Here is a 21724-nt window from a genome sequence, read left to right as displayed (position 1 = left end):
TAACATTGCCAGTACTACTGCATTAAATGCAATGTAAGATGATGTGGCTCAATTAGATTGTAACAATCAAGTAGAGGATCTGGATTAATGTAAATATAATACAAATAGTAATCATTACCTATTTGCAATACATCAGACGTTTGGGCAAGCTGCCAACACCAGGGTTTGCTCCCTACTGATGTGTGGGCTCGATTCTCTCCCAGCATTATCCAATACATACAGTTGTGGGGTGACTGCATGCATCCACCGGGAATAGTCTGGCCTAAAAAGGAACCGGGATACCCGTGTCTTTAAAAAAAACAACTCTAAACAAAAATCTTATTTGGAATTAAAGTGGAAATCACACTCCCTTCAAATTACATATTTACCCCCTAGTAGTCACCTCATATCTTGTACTTGCTGCGAACATATTCAACCTATAATATTCACCTCATATCTTGTGCTTACTACCAATACATAATTAGGAAAAAGGCAAATAAATGTTGGTGAGACCCATTATTGTCTTTGCTATCCAATAACATCAGAGCTCACATCAATAAAATTTGATGAAAAAGGTCCATTTCCCTGGATTTCGGTTTCCAAGGTTTTCCTTATTCCCAAACATTGGCCTAACAATACTTGCAACTTACAGTGATCTAAGAACAACGGAGCATTTCTCAACTTGTAATATTACAAATGAGAAGATGTATGCTCCTGACTATCATCATCTTCTACTATAACTTCTCCAACATCAAACCCTCTTTCAACAGCAAAATCCAGAAAGCTATACAGTGGCAAAACCCTATCTCCATACCTCTCAAACCCTCGCAATTCCTTCTTAGCTTTCTCTCTCAACTCCTCCACCACTTGCATTGCCTTCTCCCTCCCAAACGCCTTCACATAACTCCACCTGCTTTCATCCCTGTTCCTGCCTGTCATCTTCTCTTCCGACACGATATCATCCACCATCTCATACAAAACCCCAACTGCCCTTCCGTATATCCTCAACCGCTCGATCTCGTCATCACTGGCCCCCGCCAGGATCCCGCCACAGACAGCAGAGCACGCACCCATCTCCCCAAATTTCTTATCCATCACGAAATTGGCCCGATCGGGGGTCATGGAGGTAGAATTGGGGTCGAGGTCGAGGAACTGGCCGGCGGCCATTCCAGTAGAACCGACAGTGCGGGCGATCTGGGCGACGACGCGGAGGAGGCGAGGTTCGGGGACGATGTCGGAAGGGGTGCGTGAGACGATGTGGTGGAATCCAAGAGGGAAGAGGGCATCGCCAGCGAGAACGGCGAGGTCGACACCGAAGGCGGTGTGATTGGAAGGTTGGCCTCGGCGTCGGGGAGAGTCGTCCATGCATGGAAGATCGTCGTGGATGAGGGAAGCGGCGTGGACCATCTCTAGCGCACAAGCGGTGGGGAATGCGGCGGGCTGCGGAAGGCCGAAGAGATCGCAGGCCGTTGCGACGCACATCACAGGTGGGGCCCGCTTCGCGCCCTTGGAGAGGACGGAGTAGCGCATTGCTTCGTAGATACGGGCCGGGTAGCGGACGGGGATGGCGGAGTCGAGGCTAGCGTCGATCTCGACGATCAGGGCCGTCCAGTAGGAGCGGAGGTCGAAGGAGGTGGACGGTGGAGATGATGAGATGGAGGAGGAGGAGGAGCGGATTGAGAAGCGGGAGGTGGGCATTTTGGGGGCGGAAGAGGAGAAGAGGGCTGAGGAGACGGCCATGGTCTTGGAAAAGAGAAGGATTGGGAAAGGTGATTTTCGGCGTGTGCGCGATTTGGAACGTGGAAGGAACAAAAAGGTCTGTGTATACGAGGATCGGACCGAGGGTCAGTAATGTAATCACCCCCTTACCGTGTGGGGCCCAACTTGACTAATGTATCAAATGTATTTTATATCCACGCCGTCCATCCGTTTTTTTTTTTTTTTTTTACCGATAATTATAAAATTTCATCCCAAAAATTAAGTAAATCCAAATCTCTGGTGGACCACAACACTGGAAAAAGTGATAAATGACCATTAAAAACGTTCGGTAGTCCACAAAAGTTTTGGATTCCATTGATCTTTATATTTCCACTTCATCCAAGTATGGTTGACCTTATCAACGGGTTAGATGGAAATAAAAAATACAGATTTCATTACGGTGGGTCCTAGTAAGTTTTTAACGGTGGGCGTTCAATCACCATGATGTGTTACACCGAATATTTAAATATTCTTTTAAGCTTTTGGATAACATTCTAAAATGAGCTGAAAAAGCAAATGGGTTCCGCGGATGTACAAAAGAATTCATCTAAGGCCCCACGGGGCAAGGGTCACACCGACAGGCGCTTGTCCTGGCGTTACTACCTGTACATGCTGGTCGCCTTCTCCAAATCTTTTATTTATTTCATGTGTTACTGTGGGCGGTGTAACCTTAATAGATAATGCATTCATCACATACCACCCACTATGAAGATGGATTGATGAACGGATTTGGTCCGCCACACGTGTGCGTGTTTTTAATACTCTAAGCGGGAGTAATGTTGGGTAAGGGTTACGAAGATCTTCAAGCTCAGCCCAACTCGGCTTGGCTCACAGAGTAAGCTTCCTCAGCTCAAACTCAGCTCAGCTAGATCCTGATTGGTAAGCCTGGCTCAGCTGTCGAGCTAACTGGATCTTTTAAGTTGAGCTTAAGTTTAAGCCCAAATTATATATATATATACACACACACACACACACATTTTTTATTTAAATATATAAATATTTACAAAATATTTATGTTAAGTGAACCCAATCCGAGTTGAATCAATTCAAACCAAGTCAAGTTCTGAGCCAAGTCAAGTTGAGCTCGAACTCAAAATTAGCTTGACTTGGCTCAAACCTAGTTTTGAGCCAAGTCGAGTCAAGCTTTTTTGAGTCGAGTCTAGCGAGTTAACTAAGCTAACTCGGTTTCTGTACAGTTCTGGTTACGAGTGTCAATGCCCCATCTTGGCTTGCCTTAGGTTGCACTTGGGCTGGACTATTAGGCCTGTGGGCTAGGCTTGTGCTTAAAATTTTAAGCCTATTTCTAAATAGGTTGGGCTTGAATTAGGATGTCCAAAAGGTTGTCTACCCGCCTTGCCCATTAGGGCTAACAAAGGATCTACCTCATTTTAATGTTGGGAGTTCAATACCTATCATATGGTCCACCTGATATTTGAATTTGCCTCATTTTAACCATGGGACTTCAATCCCTATTGTATGGTCCACATGATATTTGGAACAGCCTCATTTTTTTGGGACCATGCCTTAAAATGAGCTTTTTTAAAATGGATGGACAATCCACACAACACATACATTAAGGTGGGTGCCACGACAAGGGCCTTACCCACTAAGTTGTTACCCCACGTCATTTAATCCGCATTCCACTTGCAATTGGTTGGACTTCCATACCTGGATTGCATAGTCTAGAGCAAAGTTGACATGGCAAAGGATTATGGACCCTTTCATGATATACTTATTATATCCACACCATCAATCCATTTTTCTAGCCTTTCATGAGCCCGAGCTGAGTTTGGGTTAGCTTTAACAATATGGGTTGGGCTTGGAGAGGGCTTGGCTAGACCTTAACCCGAGTCATTGACACCCCTAATTACAAGGGGTCTCGTTGTGGAATTGTAGTGATCACGCAAGGATTATTATCATTTTTTACTTTTGAAAGTAGGATTGTAAGTTTACGAGTCTTGCTTCTGTGCTAATAGAAATCTCTATAGGTTAGACAATAGCTATCTTATATGCACTCTTTCATAAATGAAGCTAATGATTATTTTGTAGAATTCATAATTTTTCATCAATTCAATTGTTGTATGATCAAAGGAATACAAGTTTAACATGAAATATGCATCCAACTTGTTGTCAACTTTCTAATTAGAGCTGGGCATATTGGGCCTGATCCGGTGGATCCAACCCGATCTGATCAGAATCGCACTGAACCGACAGCCTGGATCGGTTAGCTTCGAGCATGATCATGCAGATCCGACTATTAATCGGGTCGGGTTCGGGTTAACGTCAAATCAAACCGCACCGATCCGATATCCAATCCGTTTAGATCCGAGCCGAACTAATTCGGACCAGACCAGATGTGTTATTAAATACTAAATTACTAATTTACCCCTCATTACACACACACACACACTTTACCCTTTTTATTTTTTTATTTTTTACCTACCCTCAAGACCGCACCCGAAATCCCTAAATCCCCAAAACCCTAAATCCTCAAAACCCTCTCGTGGTCACTACCCGAACGCCGGCCCCTCAAAGTCGTTTATCAGGTAACCACTTAGCCACTCAGCCATTTGAAGCAATTGCTTCATCATTTGAAGAAGCAAAATCAGAGGTCCATTTCTTCCAATCTCATAGGCCATCATAACACAATTTAGTCCATATTGGATTGCCAAATCTCTACATATTTTGAATCAATGAAGCACTGAGATGACTGGAAGTTTCATGATCATGGGTAATACCGACTTGATACTCTATTGGAAGCAAAAGCTAAGCAAGGGGTACATGTACTTTTAAGTTCTATTTGGGATATCATTCTTATCAAGTTTGCTATATTGGAGGGCTGGATTTGTGTTTCGCCCGCTATGATACCTTTGAACACAAAGTGGGTGATTACCCTCCCCAGATATGGCCTGGAAAGGACTATTATAATCCCAAGTTTGTCAAAGCCATGAGAGCTCTAAACAAAAGCCATGAGAGAACCTCATAGTCGACATGCCACAAAAAATGAAAAGGAGCAAACAAGGTGCCAATACATTGGAAAAACACAAATATAGACTACCAAACCGGACCTGGCCAAATCCAATCTGACTCGGTTTTCTTGACCGAGTCGGACTTGGATCGGTTCAGGCCAGCATGGGTTAGGATCGGATCAAGTTAGATGACTTAGACTCGGTCCCAGATCAGACCGAGTTTGTGTCAGGCCATGCAAAACTCGAGCCGAGTCAAGTCGGACCCAATCCGATTTGACTCGGTCTGATGCCCATCTCTATTTCTAATCATCTTTATGAAAATGGAAATGAAGGCTATGTATTTTTCGTTGAACATGAATAGGTATAAATGCATGACATTGTTTATCAAACACGTGTTACATAAAATGAAGAAAAATATCTATAAATACACACAATGTACATGCACTCTCCCTCAAACTTGGCATGATTTAAAGGAAACCATTAAAAATGAAGACCGGATGCAAGAAGCGAGAGACATTATGAGACTTCATAAACAAGCCAAAAATCTGTTCAAAGGATGACACGTAGTAGAGAGATTGTGCCAACTCGATACTCTTGGGGTCAGTTAGTTTCAAAAATTACCCTGTTAATTAGAAAAAAAGTGTTATCATTATATTTATTTTACCACTATCAAACCAAGCATAGAAATCGTCAGGTAAATACAAATTTATTCAGTAGACAGGCAAAGAAATTTATAATCATTAAATATTTTTATGGCCTCATATTAAAAATCTCGAATCCAACCAAAGATATCTGTACTTTGGTGATGATTTGACGTTAAAGTAATGTAAAAATGTCATCATTATAATTTTATCGCTGATAAACAAAACACTGGAATCAACTGTCAAATAAAGATGTTGATTTATAATTATTGCACATTTCCTTTACATCACCATGGTAATTAGTGAAACAAATAGGCCTTTCAAAAATAAAATTACAATCTACTCTAAAGGCATGTTTGTTTACCTATTTTCAGGATAACACAACGTAAATAAGTCATCATTGCTATTTTACAGTGTTTATTTAAATAGGTATTACGAAACCATCATTATTATTTCTTAATGTTTATTTAAATAAGTATTTCGACACATAAATAGATGGTCAAATATAGATATAATAGGAATCAGGTAAAAGAATATATAATCATTACAATTTTACATTGTCAAATTATCATCTTTATAATTTTATCTGAATAAAACAATAATAGAAGCAATGTCATCATTGTAGTAAAATGCAGTTGATATTCCCAAACACTTACAGCAATTTGTAATCATTGTCTATTTTCTTTAATGTATTGATATAATTATTGAAACAAACATGCCCTAATATGCTTGGTACATTCATAAAACTGTGAACTACGTGAAATCTGGATGGCACTCTTATTATCACATTGCAAAAGTGTAGGTATGTCAAGGTGCACACCTAAATCAGCTAATAACCATCATAGCCAAATATTTTCAGCAATGGTTTGAACTATTTCTTAATATGCAGCCTTAATGGCAGACTGAGAAAGATGTTGCTTCTTACTTTTTTAGAAAAAAAAATTTCTTTAGGAAATATATAAAAGCTTGTAATATACTTCTGATTAGAAATAGTTTCGGCAAAATTAGAATCAGAATATGCTCATGGCTCAATAGAAGAAATCGTAGAGAAAAAGAAGACTTGATCAAGAGCATCTCAAAAATATTGAATGATGCGTAGGTATCTGCTAAATGAAAAGAACAATCTGTCTAAAAAATTGATTGACAAGATGAACAACATAACTAATGTATGGTTGAGAAATAGTAATTTGTCAACAAGTTGTTCATAAAAGGTTAGATATGAAAAAATTTCTGTCTAGAAGACCAAATTTGACATTAAATTTAGTTGGTGTGTCAATTTTCTCTATATCATTTATCAATCGTGCTTGAGAAACATGATTAGTAATATATTTTAGTTAAGAAAGTGGATAGCCATGTGATGAATAAGCAACTTTTAAGCTAGAAAATAATGTAAGAATCTTAAATCTTCCATCTCAAAGAGTTGACTGAGATTTTATTTGATCATATGAATAGTAGCCTCATTGCCAGAAATAATCATATCGTTAATTTAGAATAACAAAACAACCATACTTTTAAGAGTGATGGAGATAAACAAGGTTGTATCATAAACACTCTATCGGAATTCTACTGCCCCAAATACTGAGGTAAACTTAGCAAACCAGGCATGATAAGCTTATTTCATTCCTTATAAAGCATGTTGAAGTCAACACACAAGTTTTAGGATCAAACACTTCATGTGGCAACTGTATATAAACCTTTTCTTGAAGATATCATGAACACTATAATAACCTTGCTTTTTACGATGCCTTCCCAAGAGCTCCAATTTCTGCGAGCGTATGATCACACCTTGTGTGAGAGCCTTGGCTTTCCATGTGAGTGTATGATACGTATTCGTATGCCCCTGACCCTTCCATAGACCTCCAAGAACGTAAATGTGTACTCCAATCCTTTGTATCCCCTCTGTGTGCAGTGTGTGTGCATCCCTTCAATCTCGAAATTTCTTGTGTATGTGATTCATAAAAAATAAACTACTATAATACACTACGTGAAAAATGGAAAAAAATGACGGATTTAGAGATGGTTCTGGACCGTCTCTAAAATTGCTTGGTTTAAAGACGCTTTAGAGACGGCCGTAAACCGTCTCTAAAATTTTAGACGGCCCCTGACCGTCGTTAATATTGTCTTAAAAATTTGAACGTCCACAAATCATTTAAGACGGTCGTTGACCGTCTTATATGGGTCATCTGAGACGGTCATTGGCCGTCCGCATTAGAGACGGTCCTTGACCGTCTTATGTGCGGTCATCTGAGACGGTCATTGGCCGTCTGCATTAGAGACGGTCATTGGCCGTCTTTTACTTGCAATCTGAGACTGTCAAAGACCGTCTCTATTAGAGATGGTCCTTAGCCGTCTTATAGCCCTGTCAAAGACCGTCTCTACTAGAGACTATCAAAGACCATCTCTAATAGAGACAGTCTAAGGCCGTCTTTGTTAGAGACTGTCAAGGACCGTCTCTAATACTCAATTAAGCTCCCCTCACAAAGTATGAATTTCGAAAAAAAAAATAGTTAAGAAACTTAGAAAAATAATTAACAATGTTTAAGAAAAATTTAAATTTTGAAAAAGAAAATTGTTGATAATTTTGAAAAAAAAAAATTTGATAAAAAATTAATATTTTGAAAAAGAAAATTTAAAAAATTAAACAAAATTGTGAAAATTGTGACAAATTGAAAAAAATATATTTTTTAAAAAAGAAAACTAGATTTTGTATTTTGACAAGAAAAATTGAAAAGTTATATATAACAAAAGTGAGATTAAAAAAATGATATTTTAAAAAAGAAAATTTAAGAAATTAAACAAAATTGTGAAAAAATTGACAAATTGTAAATATATATATATATATATATATTAAAAAAGAAAACTAAATTTTTTATTTTGATAAGAAAAATTGAAAAGTTAGATAACAAAAGTGAGATTTCGATAAAAAAATGATATTTTCAAACAGAAAATTTAAAAAATTAAACAAGATGGTGAAAAATTGACAAATTGTAAAAAAAAATATATTTTAAAAAAGAAAAGTAGATTTTGTATTTTGACAAGAAAAATTGAAAAGTTATATAACAAAAGTGAGATTTTGATGATGTGTTGTATATCCTTGCTGCCCATACGTTTCTCCAACCCATTTTTTGGCCAAGTATAAAAAATTGTATAGATTTAAATCTTAAGTGGACTACACCACTGGAAAGAATGATAATATAATACCTCGCCATCAAAAATTATAAAGAGCCCATCGTAAGGTTTTAGTAATGTTTATTTGCAATCCAACTTGTTGATAATGTAAAGAAGATGTAGAGGAAGGTAAACTACAAAGATCAAATTGATCAAAAACTTTCGTGGCCTTCAAAAGGTTTTTAATGGTTATTCATCATATTATTTTGATTGGTATGGCCCACCTAAGATTATTTAGTTCTTATGATTTAAAATCACATCGTAAAATATGATGGAAAAATATATGGACGGTGTCGATATACATAAAACATATCAAGGTGGGCCCTACACGATTAGAGAAACACCCATGAAAGAGTTACCTAAAATAGTGAAATGGTACTGTAAGGTCACCTCATGGGAACTTCCCATGAGGTTAATCTGTGTGCCCCACCATGATGTGTGTAGAACATCAACACCATACATTTCATGTATCCCCTTTAAGTTCAAAAATCTGTCATATACGAAACTCAGGTGGGCCATAGCATCTAAAACTATGTGAAGACATCCCTAAAACATATAAAAGCATTTGGTAGGGCTCACATGAGTTTTGGATGTGTGTGAAACTTGGTCTAACTCCTCATCCAAGTGGGACACACATAATGAATGGGTTGGATCTATGAACCACATCTAGGTGGGCCCAATAAATGATTATGAATGTTTTAATGGGAGGGTAACCCTTTCAACTATAGCATGTGGTGTGGCCCACCCAAGTCATGAATTGACTTTATTTTAAGCTTGTGGCCCACCATGGAATGGTGCATCTGATTGACGGGGTAGATCCAAAGTTCAAGTGGACTCACCATAGAAAAGAGTGGGATAGTGACACCCACTATTGAAACCTTCTTAGGGCCCGTCGCGATGTTTATTTGAGCTCCAATCTGTTTATAAGTTAATACAAACATGGATGCGGTTAAAACTTGGTCTGATATCCCTCATCCAAGTGGGACACACATAATGAGTGGATTGGATATGTGAATCACATTCAGGCAGGCCCAATATATGATTATGAATGTTTTAAGGAAACCCTTCTCCACTACATTTAGGTGAGTTACTCGAAACTTTTACCAGAGTAAACTCTGTGGGGTCCACTGTTATTTATTTATTTTATCCATTCCATTCATCCATGTTAACAGATAATTTGAAGTCTAAAGAACAAAATGGAAGCATATCCAAAACTCAAGTGGACCACACCACAGGAAATAGCTAGTGTGATTGAACCTCTACCATTTAAAATTTCTTGGAGGCCATAGAAGTTTTGGATCAAGCTGATGTTCATGTTTTCTATTCATTCATATATTTTTGATATTATGAACAACCTTTAACTGTTTTTAGACAATCTGATCAGTTCAGATTAAAAAGTAAATAACTTCAGATGTTTAAATCAAAATTCACTCAAATTGTTGATCAATCTTGTTTGCCCAATATCTCTCGCATATGTAGCATGATCAGGGCGAGTAACTAGTCAATTTGAGGGTAATGATAAGTAAATTAGAGTGAATGGACCAGACATGTAAAATGGGCCAAACATTCTGGTCAAAATTGCGACCCAATTTATTGACCTCGTGAGAACCTGTTATTTATTTATTTTATCCACTCCGTTAATCTATGTTAACGGATAATTTTAGGGTGTGATTCGAAAAATGAAGAAAATTAAAATCTCAAGTGGACCACAGCACAGGAAACAGTTTGATTGAACATCTACCATTGAAAATTTTTTGGAGGCCAAAGAAGTTTTGGATCAAGCTGATGTTTGTGCTTTCTCTTCATCCATGTCTTTATGATCATATTAACAGGTTGGATGACAAATAAAAATTACTTTAGACCCTAGGAAGGTTTCAATAGTGGAAATCACTATTCCACACTGTTTCCTATGTAATGGTCCAATTGAGCTTTGGATCTACTTCAATTTTGGGATCAACCCCTAAAATTAGCATTAAAAAGGTAATATTTTATATATAATTAAAATGTAATATTTAAATGATTTAAAATATCTAAATTTATATATATATATATATATATATATATATATATATATATATATATATAATTAAAAGGTAATATTTAAATGATTTAAAATATTATATGAAAAAGAATATTGAAAAGTTTAGAAATTTTAACTATGTTTGAGAAAAATTTTGAGAACAAAATCTTTTGAAGAAAAAAAATCAAAATTTTGAAATTTTTGAGAAAAAATTAAAATATGAGAAATTTTTTGAGATTTTGAAAATAAAAATTCAAAATTTCTATTTTAATTTTTTTGAAATATTTTATAATAAAAATGATATTTTTAAGGTCGTAGCCCACCATAGAATGGTGCATCCGACGAGGCATCCAAAGTTCAAGTGGACCCACCATAGAAAAGAGTGGATTAGTGACACCTGCTATTGAAACCTTCTTAGGGCCCGCCACGATGTTTATTTGAGATCCAACCTGTTTATAAGTTAATACAGACATGGAATAAGGTGGGATATACACATAGTTTTGATGTGTCCCCTTTTGCTTATGAGATATCTTAAAAATCATCCGTATACAAAACTCAGGTGAGCCATACCATCTAAAACTATGTGAAGACATCTAAAAAAATATAAAAGCACTTGGTGGGGCTCACATGAGTTCTGAATGCAGCTGAAACTGGGTCTAACCCCTCATCCAAGTGGGACACACATAATGAGCTTGATCCGAAACTTCTCCAGCTCCCAAGAAGTTTTTAATGGTGGAAGTGCAATGCCCAATTTGTAGTCCACTCAAGCCTTGTTCCTACCTAATGTTTTGCATGATACCTTATAATGATCTAAGAAAAAAAGATTAGGTTATAGGGCTCTACAGGGCCTATAAAAATATATGTTTTATATCGAAGCTGTCAATCTATTTTGAAATATTATTACAGGGCTCTATAGGGCCTACAAAATATATGTTTTATATCTAAGCCGTCCATCTATTTTGAAATATTATTATAGGTCATGAAACTAAAAATCAGGTATATTGAAGGCTAAAGTGGACCGCACGGTAGGAAACATGGAGATTAAATCACATGTGCTTCCTATGGTGTGGTCCTCTTGGGCTTTCAATCTACTTTATTTTTGGTATCATGTACTAAAATTATTTATTAAAATTAATGGATGGAATAGATAAACAAAATACATTATGGTGGGTCCCATAAAGCTCCGGACAGGACATCCATGTCCGTCTTACCCCATCCACGGCCAAAATCGGAAAACGGATTGGCTACTCTCCCAGCCACCAGCCTCGTGGCTGGTGGTTGGTGCTCTGTGGGCCCCACCATGATGTATGTGTTTCATCCATTTTGTTCATCCATTTTTAAAGATCATTTTATTGCTGGATCCTAAAAATGAGAGGGATATAAATATAAGGTGGACCACACCATATGAAAACAATAGTGATTGGATATCCACCATTAAAATCCTCCTAAGGCCCATTGTACTGTTTATTTGACATCCAACATGTTGATTAGGTCATACAGGCCTAGATGAAGGGAAAAAATAAAAATCAGCTTGATTTGAAACTTTTATGGCCCCCAAAATATTTTTAATGGTCAACACTCATTCAACACTGTTTCCTGTAACGTGGTCCACTTGAGATCGGGATATACCCCATTTTTGGTCTTATACCATAAAATGATCTGTAAATGGATGGCATGGATGCAACACATACATCATGGTGGGTCCCACGAAGCCCCTGTCAGGACCGTCCACGGTCCGTCTCATAAAACGTCGCCCAATTTTGGGCGCGCGCTCAAAACAGAGCTGCGCCCAAAATGGGTTCTCTCTCTCTCTCTCTCTCTCTCTCTCTCTCTCTCTCTCTCCCCCTCCGTTTTCCAATCCTCTCTCTTCTTCCTTGTCTTTGCTCCATCTCTCTCATTCTCCTCCATCTCTCCCTCCCTCTCCCTCTAATAGCGCATGCATCTCCCTCTCCCTCAAACAACCCATGCATCTCCCTCTCCCTAGGGTTTTGGTGAACCACTTACCTAGGGTTTTCTCATTCTAGCTCGCGGCTGGAAGGAGGGGCAACCACTCTAGTTTATTCCTCAGCTGGGAGGTAGCAACAATGGTAATGTTAAGGCTGTTGATTCAAAAGCGAAAGGTTGATATATTTGGGGGTTTTCGAATTTGGAGGTTCTTTTTGGATTTAAGGGTTTTCAAATTTGGGGGTTTTCGAATTTGGAGGTTTTTGGATTTAGGTGTTTCCAAATTTGGGGGTTTTCGAATTTAGAGGTTTTTGGATTTAGAGGTTTCCAAATTTGGGGGTTTTTGGATTGATATTCGGAGCGGAGATGGGCTACAACGACTTGGTTACCATTTTGAGTTTGTTCTTTTCAATGGTGGATATTTGATTTGTTCTTATTTTTGCCTTTACTTTGAATTTTCTCATTTTATGCTGTTTTCTTTGCCGATCTGTGTTTTTAAGCTATAAATCCGGATCTAGATATGTCAGGACTTATATATTTGGCTCAAAAGCTTCTTAGAAGCATTAGATCTAGCTATATCGATTTCATTCCATTGGATTATTTTTTTTAATGTTTTCCAGATCTATGATTGCCTTTGTTTCTCTGATTTATAGCTTTCTGTGCTTCACAGATCAGATCTGATTTATGTTGCATGTATTAGCTCTAGTTCATTCATTTAACTTAGTAGATCTTTTGAATTGATGGTTTTGTGTTTGTTATGATGGCACTATCGAGATTTAGCTTGCAGATCTACACTTACAACAGAGTGTTGGCAACACACCCGCAATACACATTTCATACATGTATGACAATCCAGATTGTCTACAAATCATGGATCTCATTGTGGTTGGACATTATACATTTGATGAACAGATTAAGGCTATACTCCATTCATGGTGGGGTCCTTCCAGTATGGATTGATGTACATGATTCTGTATATACTTTTTATGGCAAACTCATTTCGTAGTCCACTCCTGTTTGAATATGATTTGTAGAGGTAGTGTTTTGTTCTTTATTCTCTATTGTATACTTCTGAATCTTTCTCATCCTTTCTTTCCTTCTAGATTATGTGGATTTTTTCCTCAACAAAAAGATTCATTGCTTCATTGCAGCCTGTTGGTGTGCTTTATCCACTTTCTTCTTTATTCTGTTGGAATATGAAGCCCTTTTTGTGCAAGTATCATGGGCAATTTGAATGAAATCACACATTCATTCATGTAATCACAGCTGCAAAAATTCAGCATCATTTCTAAAAACCGAATTTATTTCTAGATTTTTCAGAAAAAGCATTGATTAGTGTCCAACACAAGCATCTAATAACCTGTTAGAGAATGCAGAGTTGACAGGCTTCAATGGTTTTCTGGATTCTATTAATGTGTTTCTATATAAATATCATAACTCTGTTATGTTCTGTTCTTTTCTGGTTTTTTAATCTTATAGGATTCTATTTTTTTCCCTATCCTTTTTTCTGTTTTGGATTTGGGTATTAATTGAACTTTAAAAATGGTTCTCATTTAAGAGATACTATTTTGGGCTTCTGTTTCAGTTTCCACAAGAGGTTTGTGGTGTCAGTATACTTTTTTTTTTTTTCATTAGATGTTGGATTTTGATTATTTTTTCTCCTTTTGTAAATGGCATGTTTTGATGAATGCATTGAATAGGGTTAATTTTATTTTGTGTTTGAAGTTTGTGAATTCCTGTGTGGGGCTTAAGTGGTCCCACCTATGATTGAGTTGGATCATTTGAAATTTTATAGAAGGGGAGTTAATTGGTAATCTTGCAGTGTCTCACGGTTGATGTTGAGGTACTCAAAATTTTTATCATGTGGCAAAGGCATACATTAACTCAAAATTTTAATACTCTTGATCTCTGAGCATGGAAATTCATTGAACTCATACTACTGGCTAGTTCCATTTCACTATCCTTTTGGATCACTCAATATTCTTGTTAGGTTATCTAATAAGGTGGGTGTAGAAGTGCATGTTAGTTTACCAAACTCATCACCTTTCACCCTATTATGTAGTGGCTTATCTTTGATTTGGGATTTAATTGTGCAGATATGAGATATGGTTGCAATAGCAAAGATAATGAATGCAACATTGGTCCTTCCTTCTCTTGACCACAAGTCCTTTTGGACAGATCCGAGGTATGAACTCTTGCCTACAACAACCATGAGAATCTTTCACTGGTTTTGGTAGACTAGAAAACTGAAAAAACGGGGCTTAATGTACTTTCAATAGAATCTTGTAGTGATTTTAAGGAACCTTTTGATTGGAAGTGCTTCATAGAAGTCTTGAAAGATGATGTTGAGATAGTGGAGTTCCTCTCACATTTAAGTGTAAAAATGCTACATTAGATTCTGTTTTAGAGACTTGGTTTTGCTCAGATCAGATTCTGCTTTTTAAAAATCTTTTTAAAGTTAAGCTATGAGAGTTTTCAACATCATCAGTGTTTTTTTTTCTCTCTTTCTACTTGTTTGTTTGTTGATAAAGGCGACATTTTGATTGGTGGGCTGTGAGATTCGAATTGTAAGGTGCAAAGATGGTGTAAGGCAGTGAGATCACGGTATCTTCTTTTATTTGATTAACAAATGGTTCCTGAATGTTTGAGGTATTATAGAATGCTCAAGCTAAGTTCCTGAATGTTTGAGGTCTCATTATACAATGCTTAAGTAGAGTTTGTACAATATGTTTAGGTGAGTCAATTTATACAAGTCGGGTCCATGGTTCAGTAATCCAAACTTTTCATAGATGGGCCACATATGGAAGGATCCTGAGATTGGAAGATCCCAGCTATAGAATATTTGGCCTTTTCCAGGTTGAATGTAAACCATTGCTGAGTTTTCTTTCTCAAGCGACTATTTGTCAGACTAGCCCCATCTGTACAAACTGAAAAACAGAAATGGCTGAGCATTGTATGAAAGGCCAAATGGCTTAGATGTATATAATTTTTAGCATGTATACAGTGGAATCAACAAAAACTAATGTATATGCTCGAAATTGATGGAGCAAACCTGGATGTGCGTCGGAGCTATCCGGATGTTCTCTTATTTTTATATATCCTAAAAAAAGATGTATAAATATCATTATTATTCCAAGTTGTCACGAAAAAAAAATCCTTAAGCGCCACAAATATGGATCTAAATCTCTACCTTTCTTTGTTTTTCTTATGCTGATCTCTTTCTTATGTGATATATCCTATTAAAAATCCCTAAAGGCACGGATCTCCCAAAATAGAAGACTACTAATGACTTGCACATGACTAATTGCAGCATATCTTGTCAAAAAGCTTTTGTCACCAAGCATTTAGTGGTAGGTAGTATAGATTATTTAATATAGGCTTGACGACCAATGGTTTAACTGAGGATATGCTCCTTGATAGAGTGGAATGGTGTGAACAGGATTCCTTTTCTTACCAATTTTTTTTTTTTTTTTCATGTCTGCTCTTTTATATGTATCTTTCACCTGTCTCAATTTTCTTGGATGGATGATGAATGTATTTACGAATGTAAATGAAAATAAAGAATTTATAATATATAACCTATTATTAAATCCCAAAACCTATAACCTAAACCTAAACCTTGACCTAAACCTAAACTTATAACCTAATGCTATAACCTATAATCTAAACCTAAACCTAAAACCCAAATGTAAACCTAATCTCGAACCCAAACCCGATTTCCTAAACCTAAACCTAAACTTATTCTCAAATCCCTAAACCTAAACCTACACCTAATCCTAATCTCAACTCCTTAACCTAAAACCTAAACGCAATTCCCTAAACCTTAACCTATAACCTAACCAAAACCTAAACCTATAACCTACACTTATAACCTAAACCTAAACATATAACTTAAACTTATAACCTTAACCTAAACATAAAACCTAAACCTAAACCTATTCTTATAAGTTAAACCTATACTTATAACCTCAACCTAGTCTCAAATCCCAAAACCTATAACCTAAACCTTAACCTGAACTCGAACCTGATTTCCTAAACCTAAACCTACACCTATTCTCAATTCCCTAAACCTTAACCTATAACCTAATCTAAACCTAAACCTATAACCTACACTTATAACCTAAACCTATAACCTACACTTATAACCTATAACCTTAACCTAACCTAAACCTTAACCTATAACCTATAACCTAAACCTAAACCTTAACCTATAACCTAAACTTATAACCTTTACCTAAACTTATAACCTTAACCTAAACCTAATCTCAAATCCCAACCAGAAACGATTTGAGACGACGTCAATGATACTTTGTTAAATATGAAATTTATGACCTTTAGTAACTTGGTTAATTAAAAAGAACTACGTAGTGACTTGATCCCAATCTGACTTTTTGGGTATGTATGCAACCGTTCGTAATGTACTAGAATATCGGTGCAGCCACAAATCTTTTTTCTCTTTTGAATTGTAATAGACTGTATCGGTTGCATTTTTCTCTGTCATACAAGTTGTGGCTATTAAAGATATAATATCACCTCTTTATAGGGAAACATTTAATGATGTGTATAGGTAAATTCATTTTTTCTTATTCCTTATATTGTTTTTCAGTTCTATTTGTGTTGGTTTCAGAGTACAGGTAGCAATAGAAAGTGTTGGTCGATTGTCGCTTATGGACAAAGGGATGAGTAACCAACAATACGAATATGGGAGGCCTTCCCCAGGTATCCAAATGCTTTTAGATATAATTATGTTGTTTTTAAATGTATTAGATCGAAATTGATGGAGCAGACCCGGATGTGCGTCGGAGCTATCCGGATATTGAGCGGGGGTCCTTGGAAGGTGGGAACCGCTGTTATGACCATGATGAAGCTGTCCATTTCCTATGGACAGTATTGGAGTGGCCTGACCATTTGGACAGGCCATGTTTATGTATTAACTCAAAATTGATGGAGCAGACCCGGATGTGCATCGGAGCTATCCGGATGTTGAGCGGTGGTCCCTAGAAGGTGGGAACCGCTGTTATGACCATGATGAAGCTGTCCATTTCTTATGGACAATATTGGAGGGGCCTGGCCATTTGGACATGCCGTGTTTATGAATTTGATCGAAATTAATGGAGCAGACCCGGATGTGCGTCGGAGCTATTCGGAAGAGTAGGATTCCCTGGAAAGAGGGAACCGTTATTATGACCATGATGAAGCTGTCCATTTTTTATGGACAGCATTAGAAGGGCCTGGCCATTTGCGCCGGATGGCCGTGTTTATATCTGTATTTGTAGGGACCATACCCAAACCTATGACCTAAAACCTTAACCTATAACCTAAACCTCAACCTTAACCTAAACCTAAACCTTTAACCTAAAACCTAAAACCTAAACCTAAACCTAAAACCTAAATGTATTCTCAAATCCCTAAACCTAAACCTACACTTAATCCTAATCTTAACTCCCTAACCTAAACATATACCTAAACTTGAAAACCCAAACATAAACCCAATCCCGAACCCGAACCTAAACCTTAACCTTAACCTATTCTCAATTCCCTAAACCTATATCTTATATCCTAAACCTAAACCTTAACCTATACCTATAACCTAAACCTAAACCTAAACCTTAACCTAAACTTATAACCTTAACCTAAAACCTAAACCTATAACCTAAACCTAAATCAAAACATATAACCAAAACCAAAACCAAAACCAAAACCTATATCCTAAACCCGAACGCATTCTCAACTCCTATAACCCATAATCTAAACCTAAACCTAAACCTAAACCTATAACCTATAACCTAAACCAAAACCTATAACCTAAACTAAAGACAAAACCTATAGCCTAAACCCGAACCCATTCTCAAATCCAAAAACCTATAACCTAAACCGTTAACTTATAACCTAAATCAAAAGCTATAACCTAAAGCAAACCTAAACCTAAAACCAAAACATAAAACCTAAACCTATAATCTATAACCTAAATCAAAACATATAATCAAAACCAAATCCCAAAACCCAAACCTAAACCTAAACCTAAACTTAAAACCTAAATCTAAACCTATAACCTAAACTCAAATCCCTAAACCTAAACCTAAACCTAAACCTTATCCTATAACCTAAACTCAAATCCCTAAACCTTAACTTATAACCTAACCTAAACCTATACTTATAACCTAAAACTATTCTCAAATCCCAAAACCTATAACCTAAACCTAACCTTTCCTTAAACCTATAACCTAAACTCAATTCCCTAAACCTAAACCTAAACCTAAACCTAAACCTATAGCCTAAACTCATATCCCTAAACCTATACTTATAACCTAAAACTATTCCCAAATCCCAAAACCTGTAACCTAAACCTAAGCTTTCCCTAAACCTATAAGCTAAACTCAATTCCCTAAAGCTAAACCTACACCTAATCCTAATCTCAACTCCCTAACCTAAACCTAAACATAAACTTGAAAACTCAAACTTAAACCCAATCCCGAACCTGAACCCGATTTCCTAAACCTAAACCATAACCCATTCTCAAATCCAAAAACCTATAACCTAAACCTAAACCAAAACCAAAACTTAGAACCTAAACCCGAACCCATTCTCAAATCCCAAAACCTATCACCTAAACCCGAACCCATTCTCAAATCCCAAAACCTATAACCTAAACATAAACCTTAACCCAAACCTATAACCTATAACCAAAACCTATAACCTAAACCCGAGCCCATTCTCAAATCCCAAAACCTATAACCTAAACCTAAACCTTAACCTAAACCTATAACCTATAACATAAATCAAAACCTAAACCTAAACTTAAAACCTAAACCTATAAGCTATAACCTAAATCAAAACCTATTACCTTTCCCTAAACCTTAACCTAAACCTATAACCTATAACCTAAATCAAAACCAAAACCAAACCTAAACCTAAACCTAAACCTAAACCTATAACCTATAACCTAAACCTAAACCGAAAACCTAATGTATTCTCAAATTCCTAAACCTAAACCTACACCTAATCCTAATCTCAACTCCCTAACCTAAACTTAAACCTAAACTTGAAAACCCAAACCTAAACCTGATGCTGAACCCGAACCCGATTTCCTAAACCTAAACCTTAACCTATAACCTAACCTAAACCTATACTTATAACCTAAACCTATTCTCAAATTCCAAAACCTATAACTATAACCTAAACCTTAACCAAAAACCTATAACCTAACCTAAACCTAAACATATAACCTTAACCAAAACCTAAACCTATAACCTTAACCTTAACATATAACTTTAACCAAACCATATAACCTAAACCTATTCTGAAATCCTGAACCCGATTTCCTAAACCTAAACCTTAACCTATTCTCAATTCGCTAAACCTATAACTTATAACCTAAACCGAAACCTAAACCTATACCTTAACCTAAACCTATAACCTAAACCTAAACCTAAAACCTAAATGTATTCTCAAATCCCTAAACCTAAACCTACACCTAATCCTAATCTCAACTCCCTAACCTAAACCTAAACCTAAACTTGAAAACCCAAACCTAAACCTGATCCTGAACCCGAACCCGATTTCCTAAACCTAAACCTCAACCTATTCTCAATTCCCTAAACCTTAACCTATAACCTAACCTAAACCTAAATCTATAACCTAAACCTAAACCTATAACCTAAGTGTATTCTCAAATCCTTAAACCTAAACCTACACCTAATCCTAATCTCAACTCCTTAACCTAAACCTAAACCCGATCCCGAACCCGATCCCGATTTCCTAAACCTAAACATTAACCTATTCTCAATTCCCTAAACCTATATCTTATAACCTAAACCTAAACCTAAACCTAAACCTATAACCTATAACCTTAACCTAAACCTAAACTTAAACCTGTAACCTATAACCTAAACCTAAACCTAAAACCTAAATGTATTCTCAAATCCCTAAACCTAAACCTACACCTAATCCTAATCTCAACTCCCTAACCTAAACCTAAACCTAAACTTGAAAACCCAAACTTAAACCTGATCCCGAACCCGAACCCGATTTCCTTAACCTATTCTCAATTCCCTAAACCTATAGCTTATAACCTAAACCGAAACCTAAACCTATACCTAAACCTAAATCTAAACCTAAACCTATAACCTATAACCTAAACATAAACCTAAAACCTAAATGTATTCTCAAATCCCTAAACCTAAACCTACACCTAATCCTAATCTCAACTCCCTAACCTAAACCTAAACCTAAACTTGAAAACCCAAACCTAAACTTGATCCTGAACCCGAACCCGATTTCCTAAACCTAAACCTCAACCTATTCTCAATTCCCTAAACCTTAACCTATAACCTAACCTAAACCTAAATCTATAACCTAAACCTCAACCTATAACCTAAGTGTATTCTCAAATCCTTAAACCTAAACCTACACCTAATCCTAATCTCAACTCCTTAACCTAAACCTAAACCCGATCCCTAACCCGATCCCGATTTCCTAAACCTAAACATTAACCTATTCTCAATTCCTTAAACCTATATCTTATAACCTAAACCTAAACCTAAACCTATAACCTATAACTTAAACCTAAACCTAAACTTAAACCTGTAACCTATAACCTAAACCTAAACCCAAAACCTAAATGTATTCTCAAATCCCTAAACCTAAACCTACACCTAATCCTAATCTCAACTCCCTAACCTAAACCTAAACCTAAACTTGAAAACCCAAACCTAAATTCGATCCCGAACCCGAACCCGATTTCCTAAACCTAAACCTTAACCTATTCTCAATTCCATAAACCTATAGCTTATAACCTAAACCTAAACCTAAACCTATAACCTATAACCTAAACCTAAACCTAAACCTAAACCTAAACTTGAAAACCCAAACCTAAACCTGATCCTGAACCCGAACCCGATTTCCTAAACCTAAACCTCAACCTATTCTCAATTCCCTAAACCTTAACCTATAACCTAACCTAAACCTAAATCTATAACCTAAGCCTACACCTAATCCTAATCTCAACTCCCTAACCTAAACCTAAACCTAAACTTGAAAACCAAAACCTAAACCCGATCCCGAACCCGAACCTGATTTCCTAAACCTAAACCTTAACATGTTCTCAATTCCCTAAACCTATAGCTTATAACCTAAACCGAAACCTAAACCTATACCTAAACCTAAACCTAAACCTATAACTTATAACCTAAATATAAACCTAAAACCTAAATGTATTCTCAAATCCCTAAACCTAAACCTACACC

At 36.6% G+C, this 21724-nt stretch overlaps 1 protein-coding gene across 1 annotated transcript; it reads right to left on the bottom strand.

Annotated features, from left to right (window-relative positions):
- Positions 1-306: 306 nt before the first annotated feature.
- LOC131237124 (heterodimeric geranylgeranyl pyrophosphate synthase small subunit, chloroplastic) lies at positions 307-1791 on the bottom strand. The gene has a single exon (XM_058234781.1). It carries the CDS (start codon positions 1717-1719, stop codon positions 670-672), a length of 1050 nt encoding a protein of 349 aa, XP_058090764.1. The 5' UTR covers positions 1720-1791; the 3' UTR covers positions 307-669.
- Positions 1792-21724: the final 19933 nt, after the last annotated feature.

The sequence above is a fragment of the Magnolia sinica genome, chromosome 2 (assembly GCF_029962835.1).
Source record: "Magnolia sinica isolate HGM2019 chromosome 2, MsV1, whole genome shotgun sequence".
NCBI lineage: Eukaryota > Viridiplantae > Streptophyta > Magnoliopsida > Magnoliales > Magnoliaceae > Magnolia > Magnolia sinica.
Note: the sequence above shows the minus strand (reverse complement) of the source record. Positions and strands in the feature narration are given on the sequence as shown.